General features: G+C 41.5%; 1 protein-coding gene across 5 annotated transcripts in view; it reads left to right on the forward strand.

Annotated features, from left to right (window-relative positions):
* Positions 1 to 9,374, forward strand: part of LOC124181155 (forkhead box protein D1-like) — a 31,764-nt gene extending 22,390 nt beyond the window's left edge. For 3 of the 5 annotated variants that reach the window (XM_046567436.1, XM_046567439.1, XM_046567440.1), the window contains 6 exons: positions 5,512 to 6,150; positions 6,594 to 6,798; positions 7,105 to 7,156; positions 7,546 to 7,624; positions 7,705 to 7,860; positions 8,048 to 9,374. In XM_046567436.1, the coding sequence (XP_046423392.1) occupies positions 5,512 to 6,150; positions 6,594 to 6,798; positions 7,105 to 7,156; positions 7,546 to 7,624; positions 7,705 to 7,860; positions 8,048 to 8,211 (1,295 nt within the window). In that variant the 3' untranslated portion in view covers positions 8,212 to 9,374. The remainder of the gene's footprint in view (positions 1 to 5,511; positions 6,151 to 6,593; positions 6,799 to 7,104; positions 7,157 to 7,545; positions 7,625 to 7,704; positions 7,861 to 8,047) is intronic. The other 2 variants (XM_046567437.1, XM_046567438.1) reach the window with 2 other exon arrangements.
* Positions 9,375 to 17,360: the final 7,986 nt, after the last annotated feature.

Here is a 17,360-nt window from a genome sequence, read left to right on the forward strand (position 1 = left end):
GTTTTTTCGGCGGTTAGAGCGGTGTTACCCCTTGATTCAAATAATTACATTTACGTAGATTACGATGACAGGATTTCAACATTAATGCTCAACGTCTTCCCATAATACATTCCTGCATCAGGGCCGAAGATTTCAACATGCAATACGACTAACACAACGAGTCCGTTATTTCACACATGCAGGAAACATCGGCATCGCAACGATTTCAACGATTTTTAGACTGACTCCATCAGCTGCGGTCTGCATAATTGCTACGTCGTTTCGTTTCGAATTTCTAACGGTGCGCGGACGATGATGTAAACTCCAAGCTGTCGGTGTCTTTCGTGGTATACCCATTACGACAATACGAGCTGACTCTTTTCGCCTCGGCACCTGGAATTTACGTGACGTGACGTGAAATGACGTCACGTTGGACGCAGAGCTCAGGTTTCGCTGATCGGTGCTTTGTTTCACCAAAGAAATATAATTACGGTGCCACGCTACCTCAGGGTCAAGTTTTCTTATTAAAGTTCAGCTCGATTCGATTCGGGCGACTTCTTAGCCTGAACTTTGCGAGACCGATAACCGCGGTTTTTTTTTCACATTTTTTTACCGTTTGTTTATTGTTAAAGAAAAAGTACGGAGAAAATTGACCGATATATCGCAAACGGCTTTGATTTTTTCAACACTGATCACTTGTTTGTTGTCGTTATCCCATTTATTTTCCTTCGCCGTTAAAACAAATTTTATAAACAATATGATATGCCGATTATATAATAGGCACATATCGTGAGTCTTATCCGCGGTTTTACTTCGCGAGTTTATAATGTAATTATTTTACGATACAATTATAACTTGTATGTATTGTAAATACAAGGAGCATATTTAACAAACTTTGCGATATTGTATTGTTCAACAAGTTAGCGGCGGTGTTGAACATGGTTAAATTGTATACACGCATACGGTATACGAAAAAATTATCAAGATTATTGTAATACAACGCATTCAATTTGTTTTCCGAACTCACCGGTGACGATGTAGGATTTTACAGCTCTTGCTATTTTTTCATTCAACCAGATTCGACAGATCTTGGAGAGCAAATCAGAACCAATTTTGAAGAATAATTCATGAAAATATTTGTCCGATTACTCAAATGAGATGACTCTAAAAAAAAAAAAAAATAAAAAAATCTTGCGGCTATTTTGTAGAAAATTTAATGCTCTACAAAAAAGATCTCTTGTCAAATTTTCGTAAATCCAATATTTATCACGTTGTCAGCGATAGAACCGTCTTCATTTTTTCGCCAATAAAGTGGTAAATATCAGATTTACAAAAATTTTACAGGAGATCTTTTTTTTTATAATACACACTTTTAAAGCGATCAACAGTTTTCGTAAAAAGAATTTCAAATACTTGGTAACAGTTGACGAGTCTTCGTTTTCCGGAGTTGAGGATCAGATCCTGTTGTCCCGTGGAGTACAGCATGCCTGAAGACGTGTTACAGCGATAATGGAATCGATGTTACATCGGCTCGAGTCGATGAACGAGAAGTAGCAAGTCGTAATTACTTTTTCTGTTGTATCTTTTTTGTCCTGAAGCGAACAGGTCGTGTTTACTGGAAGGAAGGTAGAGCTTAGACCGTTTGTTTATACGCTGGTAAAAGCGTAAAACGTACCGAACATCACTGGGATGACGATGAGTTTAGAAAAAGAGAAGAGAGAAGAGTGTTGTGGGTGTGCCTGTGTATAGTATAGTGAAGAGAAAATAAGGCGGTGAACATGTTTCTCACCGAGTACAAATCTATTTTACCAGCTCTGCGAAAGTATTTTTCGAAATCATCCGCGCAATTCGTTGATTGCACAGGTACGAAGAAAAATATCTTATTTCAGCTGAATGGGATGTTTTTGAAAAATGATTTCCGTTTTTTTCCATCGCGTAGATTATTCTTGCGGAATACAAGGCGTTTGCATAAAAAAGCACAACAATAATGAAAAAACTACCATTTCATCACAACGAACTAAACCATATTACTTATAAAATTAAACAAACAATTTCATTATCAAACTACAAACGCGAGTTCGAGTAAAAACCTGACGTGACGAAATTTTTCGAGTATTCTTCCCGGTTTCAGTTAGTAAAAATCCATTAGAAACGGTATAAAAAAGCTGGGCCATTTTTTTGTTGCATACCTGTGTTAATGTCTCGCACTCCACGTGCGGTTCTTCTTTATAGTTTAGTGCAGGATGTCGTCATGTGGTCCGGCAATAAGTAAATCGGGCAGAGTGCGCGATATCGACTTCCAGAAGGTATACATATATTGTTATAAATGTTTATACAACAATATGCGCCGTATGAATTACACATATTATACAACGTACATCGACAACTCATCCGCACACACGCCAGCTATAATTACAATAATTATTATATGTATTGCTGAGTTCGCACCATAAGTGGATCACTGAAGAAATATACGTAATCGTTTTATGCAATGCAGCGCTACTGACGACGAGCAATCCGGCAGTCTCGTTTCACTGTAAGTCGGACATGAATTTACCATATTTCGTAAATTAGCGAACACTCGGTGAATCGTACGAAGAAATAACGATCCAATAAAATAACCACTGCACAGAGATATTTAATCTTTCCACAATCCTGCGACTCGATCGAGTTTCGACTCTGCGGAATTGCTTTTTTGTTTTATCTCGGACAATCGAGGGAAATTTAAAAGATACCCGTTTAATCTTATGGAAGATATGCATATTTACAGATTTTTTTACTATTTTTATGAAAAATTAAAATATGATTGGTATAAAACTGAAAGCTTAGTTTAAAAATTTTTAAACAAGACGTAAAGAGACTAGATAAATCAAAAATAATTGTCATATCTTTTTTCAATTTCTTCAAAACTGCTGTTCAATTTTTTTCTCTTGCACTTACGTATCTCTGAATATGCCTTAAATATCAATACTACCATTGATACTAAATACGTACAATCAACACAGAAATTAAAAGTTAACTCTGGTGGTGACAAGAAAAAATAAATAAAAATTCTCAGAAAATTTACGTGATGTAATTTTTCAAATATCTTCTTCGTACATTCGTACCTAATACCTCCGTTCGTTTCAGATGTTCGTCTCGCTTTCTCTCATTCGCTAATTTTTTCCCTCTACTCCGCGCGTCCTGAGCTCAAGGCCCGATCATCAAGAGTCGAAATCAGCGTGTTGCCTAGCGTCTGTTTTTGTTATCGAGCTCAAGTATCCGCGGCGAGTTCCTTATCGTTGAAGTATCAAACGTCTAATTTACAAACCTAATACGCCAAACACCGTCGGTGGGCCCGAACGCCAACGACTTCTGAGACGCGGTGTGTAAAATCCTGTGTATCCGTTAGCCACCCCAATTGTTTATGCCGTACGGAGGATTCTCAGAAACGGTGTCCAAAAACGTATATCCGTATCCCTGCCGCGCTCGATCGATTATTCAAAACGAGCTACAAGCCGCTTAAGGGGTTATGCCTGGTCAGGAGGCCGAGAAAAAGATTGATTTTTCAAAGATTTTTCATCAAGAGACGGTTAAATTCATTGACGTAAAAATTTATACACATCTTGGGGTAGCGTTCAACTTCGTTCTGATATTTTTTATTTGCCAAAATAATGATTTTTAAAGCTGTTATAGCCGATCTCCGGGAACAAATCTAAAAAAAAGGCGTCTTGCGGTGAGCGAGATGCCTTTGGACTGGATCATCCGAAATGAAAAAACAAAAAAGATTGAGTTGACGTAAGGTATTATCTGGTCTTTGATCGAAGGAATAAGCAAAATATTAATTTTCAACAAAACGGCGGCGTATCAAAAAAGAATTCGATTTTTCATAAAAAATTTTCGCCGTACTCAAAGTACACTCAACGAATTGGTTTCAGGTCACTCGTTACATTTGCACGTTTCCGAGAACGAAAAACACACCGGTACATGACGGAAATCGAAACGTAATATCTTCCCGCCCAAAGGCATCTCCGGAAATATGAGGAACCAGTTCTTTAAATAGGATTTGGGCGATTCCATCCACGCGCATTCGCTTTCCATCCTCAGCTTAATCTTCCGTGTCTCATATGATAAATGCCACCGAGGATCGTAGTCATGTTCCAATACGTGTAGGTACATGTGTGTACAACGGCACGAATCGTACAGTAGGTTGTGAATGCGGTAAACAAGTGCGCGGTTGGTGCCATTGTCATGTTCTCGGGACCGTTGAATGGAACCGTTTAGAGGAAAAGTTACAGTCGACTAAAGAGAAAAAGAAAAACAAAACGCAAATAGCGAGAAGTCGAGCGACCTACCTTGAATTTCAGCGTGATAGGGGGGTGGACGAGCTTTGAGCTTTATGGCGGCAGTCTTCGAAAAGGCGAGGCGACGCGAAGACGCCTTTTTCCGAAGAGGCGCAGCTGCATTTGTGTCTGCAGATGTTATATTACTATACGAAAATAAGATAAAAGAAAGCAATTTATTACATATACTTAAATAGTTCCGGGAAACGCGAGAATTCTGTCATACAGGCTATATTGTACCGTTTCTTATTTTATACTTTCTTTTTCGCGTTAAATGCGAACAAAGCTGCGACACCGTTTAAAGCAAGGTACATACGTGTAATAAAAAGCCTGACAATTTGCCAAAGTTTCTTTGGAAATCCGAAAATATTATCATTGAAAATTGAAAAGTGTTATTATTATCTGGGATACCGTGAAAAACATTCGCAAATTATTAAGCTACGTTATTGAATGGGAATGGTGAATGGAAATGGTAAAAATATCGAATTTTCAAAGAACGGAAAACTCGATTTATGGAATGTATAAATGTTGAAAGTCGCAGTATGGAGAAGTAAAATGTTAGAATTCAAAGGTCAGAACATATAATGCCAAACTGTAGAAGATTCTCGATTTTGCTGTTCCATGTTTTGATCTTTCTATATTTTGTTTTTCTGTACTTCAACTTTCTATATTTTCATTTTTCCATGCTTGAACTTTCCACATTTTTAAATTCTACACGAACACAATTTTCGATATTCTAGTCCTTTTATCAATCGGCAATTCTAGTTTTTTACCCCTACCCAAAATCTGACGCGAATTAACCAATCAGGGATATATAATGAATTTTTTTTAAGGGGATTATTCTCAACCTCGTATAACGTATGTAAAAGTAACGTCTCTTCTCCTCGTCGCCAATCCGATTCGCAAAAGGCGTCAACGGATTTTTCCTCCCGTTTAATACAATCTTTGATTAATCACCGTACAATAAAATGTTTCCCAAAGAACACTAAATAAATAAAATTTCTTCACTCTCAACATTCTGACGACGACCCAGCGCTTATTACAACCTTGTTTGTTCCTACGATACATATTTTCAAATTTTTCAGCCGATGCCTGTTTTTCACGTATGAACCCCCCCATGAGGACCGAAACATCATTCGCATTAAAATTTTTTCTAAAAAATGTTTAAATACAATATGATCCTCACCCCGATTATCCTCTCCGTCGACAGTGAACAGTTTCGTGTCGGACTTGGCAAGCGGTTGCATGGGAAGTTCGGGCAAAGAGGTCGATTCTTCGGGGTCGAGTTTGTCCCGTACGTTGCCGGGGCTTCAGAGCCACCACCACCACCACCACACCGGGAGTCACAATCTGCACCACGGGCATCACGTGCACCACCATAACCACCACCATCACACCAACAGCCAGCACAACCATTCGAGCCCGACGTCGGGGGCGGTTGCGATGCACTCGAGCCATCATCACCTCGACGAGAAGGGCTCTTCGCCCACCGGGGCCATGCTCAGCTCGACGAACAGCAACGTATCGACGCCCAGCGCGCCCTCGACCCCGACGACGGGATCCGAAGCCTCCCTGACGGTCTCGGGGTCGAACGGATCCGCCTCAGGTACCAGCACGAAGCCCCCCTTCAGCTACGTCGCCCTTATCGCCATGGCCATTCAGCACAGCGCTCACAAACGCGCGACGCTCAGCGAGATTTACGCCTACATTACAGCCAAGTTTCCGTACTTTGAGAAAAACAAGAAGGGCTGGCAGAACTCCATTCGGCACAATCTGTCACTCAACGAGTGTTTCGTCAAGGTACCAAGGGAGGGCGGTGGCGAACGGAAAGGAAACTATTGGACCCTGGGTATGTGTTACGTCAGACGTTTTCAACTTTTGAATCGCTCTTTCATCGTCCGTCATTTCGAAGTTTCATTTATTCAAGAAAATTGCTTCATGCCTGTTTCACAGACATTCGCTGTATCCGTCTCTCACGAGTCGGCTTCCATCTTCTCTCCGTTAAATCATCTCCTCTTCAAGACGGACGTTATTCTTTTACCTTTTTTTTTTTTTGTTTTTCTCATTGAGAACTCAATTTGTCTCTTTCGCTTGTTCGATGTACCAAACTTCAAAGTCAAAGATCTTTGGGATGGTCTTCGGAAATGGATCAGTCGTCTGATGTCTGTCTGTAAAACTTCAATAACGAAATCTTGACATAATCAATCAAATTAAAAGTCATTCGAGGGTCTCTTTGAACTGGGATCAACGTATTGATCGGAAGACTTGATCAGGATAAAATATGTCTTTCAGATCCTCAGTACGAAGACATGTTCGAGAACGGGAATTACCGACGGCGACGAAGAATGAAGCGACCCTACCGTAGCGCACCCTACCATAAAACCCTTTTTGGCGAACCCTTCGCACCTACTCACGTTCACGTTGGAGATGCAACGCGAAATCTTTTCGCTCATCCTCCCCCTTCGTATCCACCAGCCTACACGCGTTACGATCCAAGGTAAGGTGCACCAGAATGTCGTATATAATGTGCTCCGAGTTCATTCGAAAGTGTTGTTGAGGTGATCATTGATAACGTGTTCTTTTACGCATTCATCACCCGAAGTGATGGGACGCAATTGTAATTCGAATACTGTGATCACATCCATAATATATATACATACCAATATGATTCAGTGGTTCGGATCATTGTTTATCCGGACTGAATGGCAGAGTTCGATTTCGTCACAGTAATGTGCGTTGTAGCCGACGGCAGTGTTTTATCATTAGGAAAATTTTCTTACGAGCATCGTTTCTCTGATTACAGTGCTGCGTGGGGTCTGCAACAACCTCAGCTATCGTATTCCCCCTGCCAGGCGGTAAGTAGGATATCGCTTATCTTCGTCGTGACCATTTAAGGTAAGTGTACCAGTTACTGACACGTTGAGACCCAATGATCGACCATCTTATTTTCCGAAATTATACATTGACGAAACAAATTGCGAATTTCTCGATGACTAAAACCAATCGCTAGAGTGTCAGGCACTGCAATCAGGATCAAACGGATACAACCAAAGAAGGTCAATAATTGGGACAGGGTCAATAACTGGTACGCTTACCTTAGCGGCACATCTTGAATCCCAATAGAATCAACCATTTCGAACCATCTCGTCGTATTCCAATCTTGCTACTCGCGCGCCACCACATCGTTTCTTCAATTCCATCCCGCTCGTCTTTACCTAAAAAATATCCGTTCTGTGTTTTGTAGCTTCAGCCGCAACTGCAGCCAGTCCAATCAATGCAGATATCGACGATGAACGGATACAGCCAGCTTAGTTCCTCCCTGAGTAAGTCTTTACCCCGATCCAGTTGACCCTCACTTTATTCCTCGATCGTCTATCAAAGCTGTTACTAGATATCCTCGAAGGTAATTACCTGGATGTTCCAGGCGCCGGGACAAACTCTCCATCATCCGTTGGAGGTGGTTCATTCGGGAGTAGCTTCACCGCTTGCGTCAGGAGGCACGACACGGGGATGACCTCCAACCCCATGTCCACCAGATATCCTCCCTATTGGCCGGATGGTAGGTATCCATTAATGGAAAAAATCCTAGCGTACTAGATTCAGTGCTCTTACACCACCAATTTCTACACATGCTACGAACTCTGGGAAAGCATGTCTCTGAATCGTCGGTTTTTGGATACTCGGAAATGGAATGAAAGACAAATAAATATGTTGTTTGTAAATTTTCTCACCCTGCGGTGTTTCAGTAGTCTGTGTCAAGGAGGAGCCTGGCAGTACAACGGGGACGTCTAGCGGCGTCGGGACGGTCGGCGTCGGCGGAAGCATGGTGGGATCGTCGACGTCGTCGAGCGTCTCCTCCTCGGGATTTACCGGAGTCGACTTCCCGTCCCGTCAAAAGTGTTTCATGTGAACTTGTAGACCCCAACGTAACCACTATACATGTAAGTTATAACGTAAGAAATAGATATCACTAATGCACATGCACTTCGTCCGTATTGTAATAAGTTGTAGGATAGTTAGTATGGCCTGCAGATGAGAAAAGGTCCGTTAAATCATGTCTGCCTGTGGCACTGCGTTTGCTCTTCCTGAAGTGCGCGTCTTCGCATCCCTGAGTCGGTGCCCGGTGAGTCTACATCATTGAACATTTATCGGAAAATTTGTGTTCTCATTTCCTATAAACGTAAATCAACAGATCCGTTTCATTCGAAGAAAAGTTTCTTGGTCAGTTTCGACACGGTTAGGTCCAAACGAATTGTCTTCCATCTATACATAAGTTCTACTATTCCAAAGAACCAAGAGGCGTGACACCTATGTTTTATGAAAAGTAAAAAAGACTCGAGGGATAATTTCAAGTTTTTGGCCAATCAGGTGTTGAGAAGATGCGACTCGCCCGTGGTCATCCTGTTACGTGTAATGTGTGTATATTTATTGTATATGAATGTATAATATTTGAGCAGTAGAATGGGTTTGATACTGAGGATCGTCGGGTATCAGTGTTGTTATGGAGAAGGAAGGCTAATTTCCTAACATCAAATAAAAATCAGTGAATTTCGCCTTGGCTGATTTCATATCTCGTATATATCCAACGTATCCTGAATAGAAAACTGTTAGATTAACGATAAGTTGGAGTATAAATGTAAATTTATAGAATATAAAACGTCATTCACATCGTAATCGTTTCAATCACACTGAGATATCGATGTTGTTATACGTGATGTAACGTAATATCAAAGATACTGCACATGACGACGCAGCTGGAATGATCGTTAACGTTAAATTAAGTTGAAATCGTTAGTATATAAGGGTTAACATTAGTAAAACCTAACACAATCATCTATGTTATCGTTATAGACGCGTCCGTTAAACGCATGCTAGGAAATGTTTCTTGTCTTCATTCATCGTTTAAATAGTTATTATTGTCTGCGTCAGATGCAGTTACTTACAAACATTCAACATAACGAACATATAGAAAAAAATTAAACATTTTTCATGCGACATGTAATATCGCAACCGCCAGCCATTTATAAATTAGCGATAAGGGTATACAATAAAGTTCAGATTATTTATCGTGAAAGGATTATAGTAGCCTCCTCGGTGTTTGTTTTAAATCCACCTCCTCCCCCTTTCCGTTCCATGTTCGTCCATATCGTGAATAAAGTGAATATACGAAGGTATTGTAATGTACGTATCTACACTGTATCGCGTACGCATTTTGCAAGTTACTTCTCACCCTCGGGGTTTCTCTTATCGTCGTCTTAATAGTTTTGCAAGAGTTGTTTAATGTTTCACTGCAGACCAACTACCAGACGATGCGTTGATTGAGGTACACGAATTCACGGTTTTATCAGGTAATGTATACACTCACGGTAGACGTTTAAACCTTTCGTACATACCAACTGGATACTCCTTTCGATACAGTGATTATATTGAACAGTTTATTGACTGAAAAATCGTGTTCTGGTCGTGATAAATTACATAAATCAAATTAACAATATATTGGTAAAGAACGGCCGTTGTTCGTGCTAGATATTAAACTTTTCTCGACTGATTTCAAATGGAAAGTTAGTGCGACCATATCTTAATCGATAATGGTACATAGTGAATGTCTGGATGAAGAGAGGACGTTGTGAGAATGGTACCTGAATATACATGCGAACAACTATAGCGAATAAAGTCCAAATCTGCGAAGGAGCTGGAGGGATTAATTGTAAGAGAGAAGCAGGAGGAAGGAAGTGAAACCGAAAGGCTCGATTCGTGCAAAAGTCACGATCGACGCGAGAGAGGGAGAGAGAGAGAGAAAGTGAGTCAGTAACCGTTGGTACGTTGGGCCGATTGCGAGTGGGCCGATAGGTGGGAGTGTTTATAAACCGATGTTTACCAAACACGTGGCCTCGTAAAATTTATATCCTCAATAAACGAACAACACGCAGCCCTCCTGTGTCAACACCACGTGGATACGCCCGCAGATTGCACGCTGATTGCGTTGTAAAATATTGCTTAATTAAGTATAGGTGTAATCGTCGGTTGTCACCGACGCCTCAAGATCATCTCCTTGTTCCAGTGCTCCTGTGTCATTTTTACCTTTTCCCTTTTCTAATTTTAACTTCCTCCTCTTGACCGCCATCTTCACCTATCGCAACAATTATACACCTGTAATCGCACGATAGTTGACTAAAATCGCGACTGAATTGTCAAATGCCAATGACGGTTTCGGCGCCTCGATTGCGTTTCACGATTAGGAGGTCTACGGTATCTAAACGACAACGATTAGCCGACTCCATTGCTATCTTTCCGTGGGCTTTCCCATTGGCTTCAACTGATCAGGTACACTTAGACGGGGGTTTAGGGTCATGGCAGGTGAAAGTGTTTCATTGGTGCGGCCGACACCGCAGGAAGAGATACCAGTTCCAGGTGTAATGGCTGACTGATGCCCGTTCTCTTTCACTGGACTGAACCTCGAAGAAGCCTTGATGTGGATACAACAGCTCCGAGTGTTTTCATTTTCTTAAAAAAAAACAAAACCCGAAGACAGGTATGATATTAGTCAGTTTAAGCTGTAAAAAAAGTCACCGTGATCCCTTCAACTCGTGCTTGACTCGCTGGAGAATGTACAAAGATATCAAACTCGCATAACGGGGCTGGACGCTTATTAATGGATATGCCGTGTATGCAATCAAACTAAATGGGTGGCATGTTTAGGCGGAAGGTACAGGGCGTCGATCCAATACACATAATATTATATACGCACGGAGGTGTGAGTTATACGTTGCAAGTCATAACGAACACGGTCAAGAATTCATATTCCGATTCTTGGAATTGTATTTCCGACTTTCCCTCCAATTGTTTGATAATTATGCGGCACTCCGAACATAAACACGTGATAAACACGGGATAGCTTTAGTGCAAGCTTACACAAATATACGCTGCTCTCGCCTCCTTCTCCTTCCTACAGCTTCAGCTTGACGCCTGATCCCTCGATCCGTTTCGACTTCTCACGTCTTTCCACGGTGTATACAAAGTAGGTATAAGTAAACTCTTTCTCTCTCGAGAGAGAGAGAGAAAGAGAGAGAAAGAGGGCTCGTTAATGGTGAATCGTTCCGAGGTGCGACCTCACAATCTAGATAAACCCTTCACCCCCATCTCCGCTTTCACCCTCGGGATCAACGGGTTGAGGATATTTTCAAACTTGCGAGATGTGCGGATTTCAAGGAATACAAACAAGACCGGGAAATTAAATATTAGAAAACGGAAAACAGAAGCATCGATGCAAACACGAACGCTTTTGTCTTAATTACCGCCAATTTATCTTATCTTTGAAAGCATATTATGCCGTTCGCCGACATTACTTGCAATACGCTGGTGTTCAACTCAACGGTGATAGTTTTGATTAGACTTGTTTTTCCATATAATTGTTGGATAATTTGTTGCAGTTGCTTTGATCCGCATTGCGTACATTTGTGAATAATGTAAGGGGGAATAATCTTGACGATTGTTTGAAACGAAGTGGGATGTTGGAAAATTGGAATACGGGCAAATTATTTTCGCTGTATTGAAAGAGTGTTAGATTTAGAGAAGCCATTATACGTTAGGTTGTACCTATGAGGAGACTGCAACGATTACCAATTTTTTTACGTTCATGGTTGAATTCAAGAAATGTAATTTAAAGAAATAATCATGTAGTTATAACAGTGATGGTAATAATTGCCGTACGGTCAGTCAGCATCAGACTTCAAAGAACTTTGTAAATTGTACCATAATCACAGGTGTAAATATCTTCTTCCATCCTTTCACCAATTATACATATATGTTCTCGCTTTTCCTAAGTAGAAACCGAATTGATGACAAACTCTTTACAATTTATATACCACAATAGAGTTGAAATTCATTGTATTCGCTTCGGCTGACGGTTCTATTCTACCCTGAATTTATCCACACATTTAAACGGGACGGACAGGTTACTTAATGCTACATAGCTAATGGCCAATTTGACGTGACAGTATTTTCAGCTTTTTACCGTTGCTCCTATACGAACAGCACGCACGGAATTATTTCACTTTCTTTTTGGTCCGCTTTCCGCACTCTCCGGAGTTACGTCGCGACTGTCGCAGGAACGGAAGAGAAGCCATCGGGGTCGAGAGCCAAGTCGTTGAAGGACGGCCGACAGCTGAGTGAGAAGAATGTCTCTGACTCTGATCTCGGTTTTGGATCGCTGGGACTTTTCAAACTTTACCAAATCCCGGGGAGATTAGCAACCGCTGTCTGCACGCCTTTCCACCAACCAACCAACTGCAATTGCGCTTGATTTTGCAAAAATACAGCTTTGTACAATGATTTTTTGTTTTCCTTATCACCAGTAAATTCGTTATACTAATTTATATTCCACGGGTTAAATCGAGGGTCGAAAATAAGGATGTGAATCTTCGAGCTGATTATCTTCGAAGGCAAAGGGCGCGCGACTTTGACAATTTACTATCATTTCCAAATGCTCTCTCTCGAGGTATACGACCGTATAAATATTGCCTGGGGTAATTGACGCCGAAACCGAGTGAAGTGGAAACCGCCGTTCGTTTTCAGACGTGTATTTTATATCCTTGTCTCATCGAAATACGAAAGAATCCCTGGTGAAAATGATTTCTACGATTCTCTACGAATTTTTAAGGGAATTTGGGACATTTCGTACAAAATTCTAAATATGCATAGTTTCTCATAAAAATTTGTAGAAAAAATAATCTACAATGTACTATAATTTTTAACGAAAACTATTAACGATTCCTTACGAAAAACTGTACATGCATGTTTACAATTTTGTAAGAAATAATGCGAAATTATCCAATTTCTGTAAAAATTCTTAGTTTATAGTATAGAAATTTTCACCAGCGAAACTATAACAGAAGTCTTAAATTGCAGGTATATTTCTAGAGATGTCGAGTATCGCGACTATACTTATGTTCGTGGTATAATCGTTCGCCGTAGCGGAGAGTTTGAGAGGAAAGAAGAAGAAGACGAAGAAGCTGCGGAGTCTGAGGACGAGGCTCTCGAGGTGAGGGCAGAGTGACGTACGACGACAGGCAGGCGTGCGGACCGTTTAGGCGACTATTAGCTGCGACGGGATTCCACGCAGTGCACGTGCGCCTCCCTCTCTCCAGATCATTCTCGTTTCGTCCTCCCCTTCGCCCTCTTCTATTTCCTCTATTTCCTCTATTTCCCTGGGCTCTTCTTCATTTTTCTCTTCGCGGCGTCGAATCCGGAGGTGTCGACGTTGGACGGAGGCTCGTTGCCGCCTCCGCCTCGCCGATACACCGAACATCCTGGAAATGTTTTGGATTACAGGATCGTGCAGCACCTCGACTGCCTCGGGGAAGACGCGATGGGATCGAGGGTCGCCAGCCGTCGGGGATAATAATTAATTGAGCTCACGAAACGAAAGCAAATCCGGATCGCGTGTCGCTCGTATCTGCACCCTCGGAAATCCGGGTGACCCGGGATTCGGTGAACCGTGTAATGCGAGCCGAGCATCGTCAGGATACGTAGATATTAATTAACCCCGGGTTCGCGTCACTTTGCCCCCGTTAGCCATTATTGCCCGGAGTGCACTCAGGTCCAAATACATTTCCCGCGAAAAATATACGGATTTATCACCGGATTGGAATTTATTTTTTACTTGAAGTAATTTTGGTTTGAGCTTTATTATTCATAGTTACAAGAACATTTTAGAATTTTTTCCATTGAAATTAATAACAAAATAGCAGCACAGCATTATCTCCTCCCCCCCCTACCCCCCGTTTCGGTTACTCTCATTTTTCATCTTTTCTATAGAGTGACCGCGTCAGTCAATGAACAATGTATGAAAAAATCTACCTCTGCACATGACACAGTGACATTAACATGACTCCCATAGTCTTAATTGCGCGAATCGAGAAGGATCTCTTTTTCAGGTTTTTACAATAATGTGAAGAAACTTTCGGCGATATACAGTTGCAGATTATTCCTTCACGGCGAGAGGAAACCAATCCCCCTTCCCCGTGACGTCACGCGCCTTTTTCCTCGACGCAGTCTCCGGACTCCGGGGTAGTACAAGGAATCACTGTTCCTGATATTATATTATATGCTCCTTCGTTGACTCTGAGCGCATAACAGGGACCATAAATAACTCTCGGACCGGCCAGCTTCGATATAACGTATTGGTATACATACAATATTATATACACGAGTCTAGCTCAGTGGATTTGTTTGTGGAGCTGGCCGGGATGTCATAACGATACACCGGCGTCTAAACGCGTGGCTAAATATTTACGAACTCGTAGACCGTACGCAGGGTGTACTACGGCACGAAATATACGGTCGCTGCACTTGAACGTTTAACGGAAATGCAGGGACTTTTTTTTTTTCTTCCTCTTCTTCATCTTCTTCTTCTTTTCAACTCTCATATGAGGCAACTACCGCCTTATAGAGCCCCACGGGACACTTAGACATGTGACTATCGTATATGGCTTCACGATTTATCGACGCTTTATCGGTATAGGTAATATTTTCTCTCGTCGTTAGATTTCCTTACACTTCATCACAGACTTCTCAGTTTCTTTTCAATTGTCAACAACAACCGAATGGAATATTATACACAGGTGGCGTCGATGAAAGCGTTCCCATAGATCGAACTTTGTTTATGAAGATTTGGTCGAACTGATTCTTGATTTTTCTGTTTCACACGAATTTCCGGTTCACCCGTCGTTCCCTGTTCGGAACACGAGAAGCAATTATACAAAATGACGAGGTGAGAGTAAATTAATGCTTCGCATCGCGTTGTTAATTGTTGTTACAGCAACGTGAGCTGTTGCGATACGATTTGGATTTTTTCGTAATTGTTTTGTTTCGATATAAGAGTCTAACGACGACGCGACATGGATGCGAGAAAGGCGACGAAGACCAGGACATTGGGGAATTGGAAAAGGGAGCGTAACAGACAGGCAGCATGTCCCATTCGTCCGTTCGTCGCCAAGCCTCTACATATCATTACGTCACGTAGTATTAGTTAATTATACTAGCGACATCTCCTCTGGCACGAAATTTCTCTTATTAATCTCTTTCCCTCGGTAGTCGACGAGGCAAGGCGAGGCGAGGCGTTGCAATGACGCGGGCAATTTGTAGCGGGGTGTCAACGGAGCTATTTCTATTTTTGAGTGCGGGCGAACGTTACTTCTTCGTTCATTCGTTCGTCCGTGTTAGTTTCCTCGTCGTTGAAGCCTTTGCCTTTCTTTTTCTTTTTTTTTATTTTCCTTCCATCTCTTTTTCATTTTGTTTATTTCTTCAAACGCGTATATTCCTTCCAATTGTGCCCGCTGTCGAACGGACGATTTTGATCCCTCCTCCGTCACTCCCACAAAGAATGGAAGAGAAAATAAACAAACAATAAAGATATAATAAAATTTTAGAAAGAATATCGCTCGCCATGAATCATCGAATCGGTTAGTTTTTATACATACGTGTATATTAGCGATGGCCACCAAGCTAAAAATAATCTATCAATCGATTGTTTCATGTTTTTATGAAATGGTGCTTTTAGAACCAAAATTTCGTCATTTCGGTATGCAGTCTTAAAAGCGGAAAAGTTTTTTCACAATTTATAGCTTCATTCAAAATATTTTCCAATTTCAGAGAAAAATATTCATTTACCTTTCATTAATTGTATCAAATAGATACTTATTGGTAAGTAAGACAATGATAATTCATACTTCGATCACATAAATTGGTATTGTATTGCGTCGTTGATGGGATTAAAAAACAAAAACCAATCGTCAGGAAAGATGATCGAATCTTGCGGTTAATCGAGTTTACAAAAATAATCAATTATACTCGATTAATTGGTGCAAAAATAATCGATTATAGTCAATTAATTGTTTAAAATAATCGATTTAATCGAATATCTTTGGTCATTCTTGACATACATCTAGGTACGTAAACCGAGAACCGTGGATACACTGAGAGAACAAACGTCGCCGTTGCAATATCTTTTCCCACTAAAATCCAGATGAGTTCCGACGGTCTCATCGCACGGAGATTATGATTCATCGAACCTCGTTTGCAGTTTCCTGCGATTGCCTTATAAGCACATAAGTGCCTTGTGACGTGCAGAAAAAAATATTCAAGCGAGCCTCGAAAGCGCGCTGAGTTCCAGTATGGAAAATCGCAGAATCAGCAGACGGACAGCTCACGCCTGGCTTCGGGGGCCTGCCCGAGCACCCCGATGACCGTGGCTGCGGCAAACAAGCTGCGCCGACGGCCCGGATATTTCTGCAGCGCGAGCACTCCGGCACCCTGGGCACCTCGCGTGGCACGCACAAATCCTCTCTGGCCGCCTATTAATTTATACACTTTACCCGGGTACCAGGCGTGCCTCGGTGCTCCGTTCGAGTTCTGCTCCTCCATGCTTTGCCCGGGTATCGAGCACGTACGCGTCGTGCTAACTGCACTGTTTTGCCAGCCGTGCAACTACCGGCTCCCGTTCCGAGGTACATACGTACATACATCCATCTGCGTAGCTTGTGTGGGCCTGTACATGCCACGTTTTATATTTACGGATTACAAAACCTACGCAGCGCATGCCACGGATACACGCTTCAACGTTTCATTCTGTTTTACAGATTTGTAGAATTTCCACGATCACCGCAGCTTGACCAATTTTCGCTCGAGTCGGGCGCGATGATCAGGGGATAATATTCACTTCTGAAATCGATTCGAGATAATTGATATTCTTTTGCGGTAATGACGGAGGATTTAGCTGAAAATCACTAGAGTCCAACGGAAGAATTTGATATCACATGGATTTGCAGTGTTATCGTGTACTTTAAACACGGGGCTCCTTGGGCGCAAGATTATTGTATCGAAAATCTTACAAAAAGTACGGCTAGAGAGAAAATATGAAATAAATATTCATGTACCATTGGTCTAAAAAATGGTTCACTTCAGATAGTTCGATTCTCATTGTTATTTCGATACTGCGATTACGTAGTTTCCTGTATTTTTTTCTGGAAATTTCGAGGCATGCGATTCTAAAGTTTACAC

Source organism: Neodiprion fabricii, chromosome 4, assembly GCF_021155785.1.
Source record: "Neodiprion fabricii isolate iyNeoFabr1 chromosome 4, iyNeoFabr1.1, whole genome shotgun sequence".
In the NCBI taxonomy this organism is placed as follows: Eukaryota; Metazoa; Arthropoda; class Insecta; order Hymenoptera; family Diprionidae; genus Neodiprion; species Neodiprion fabricii.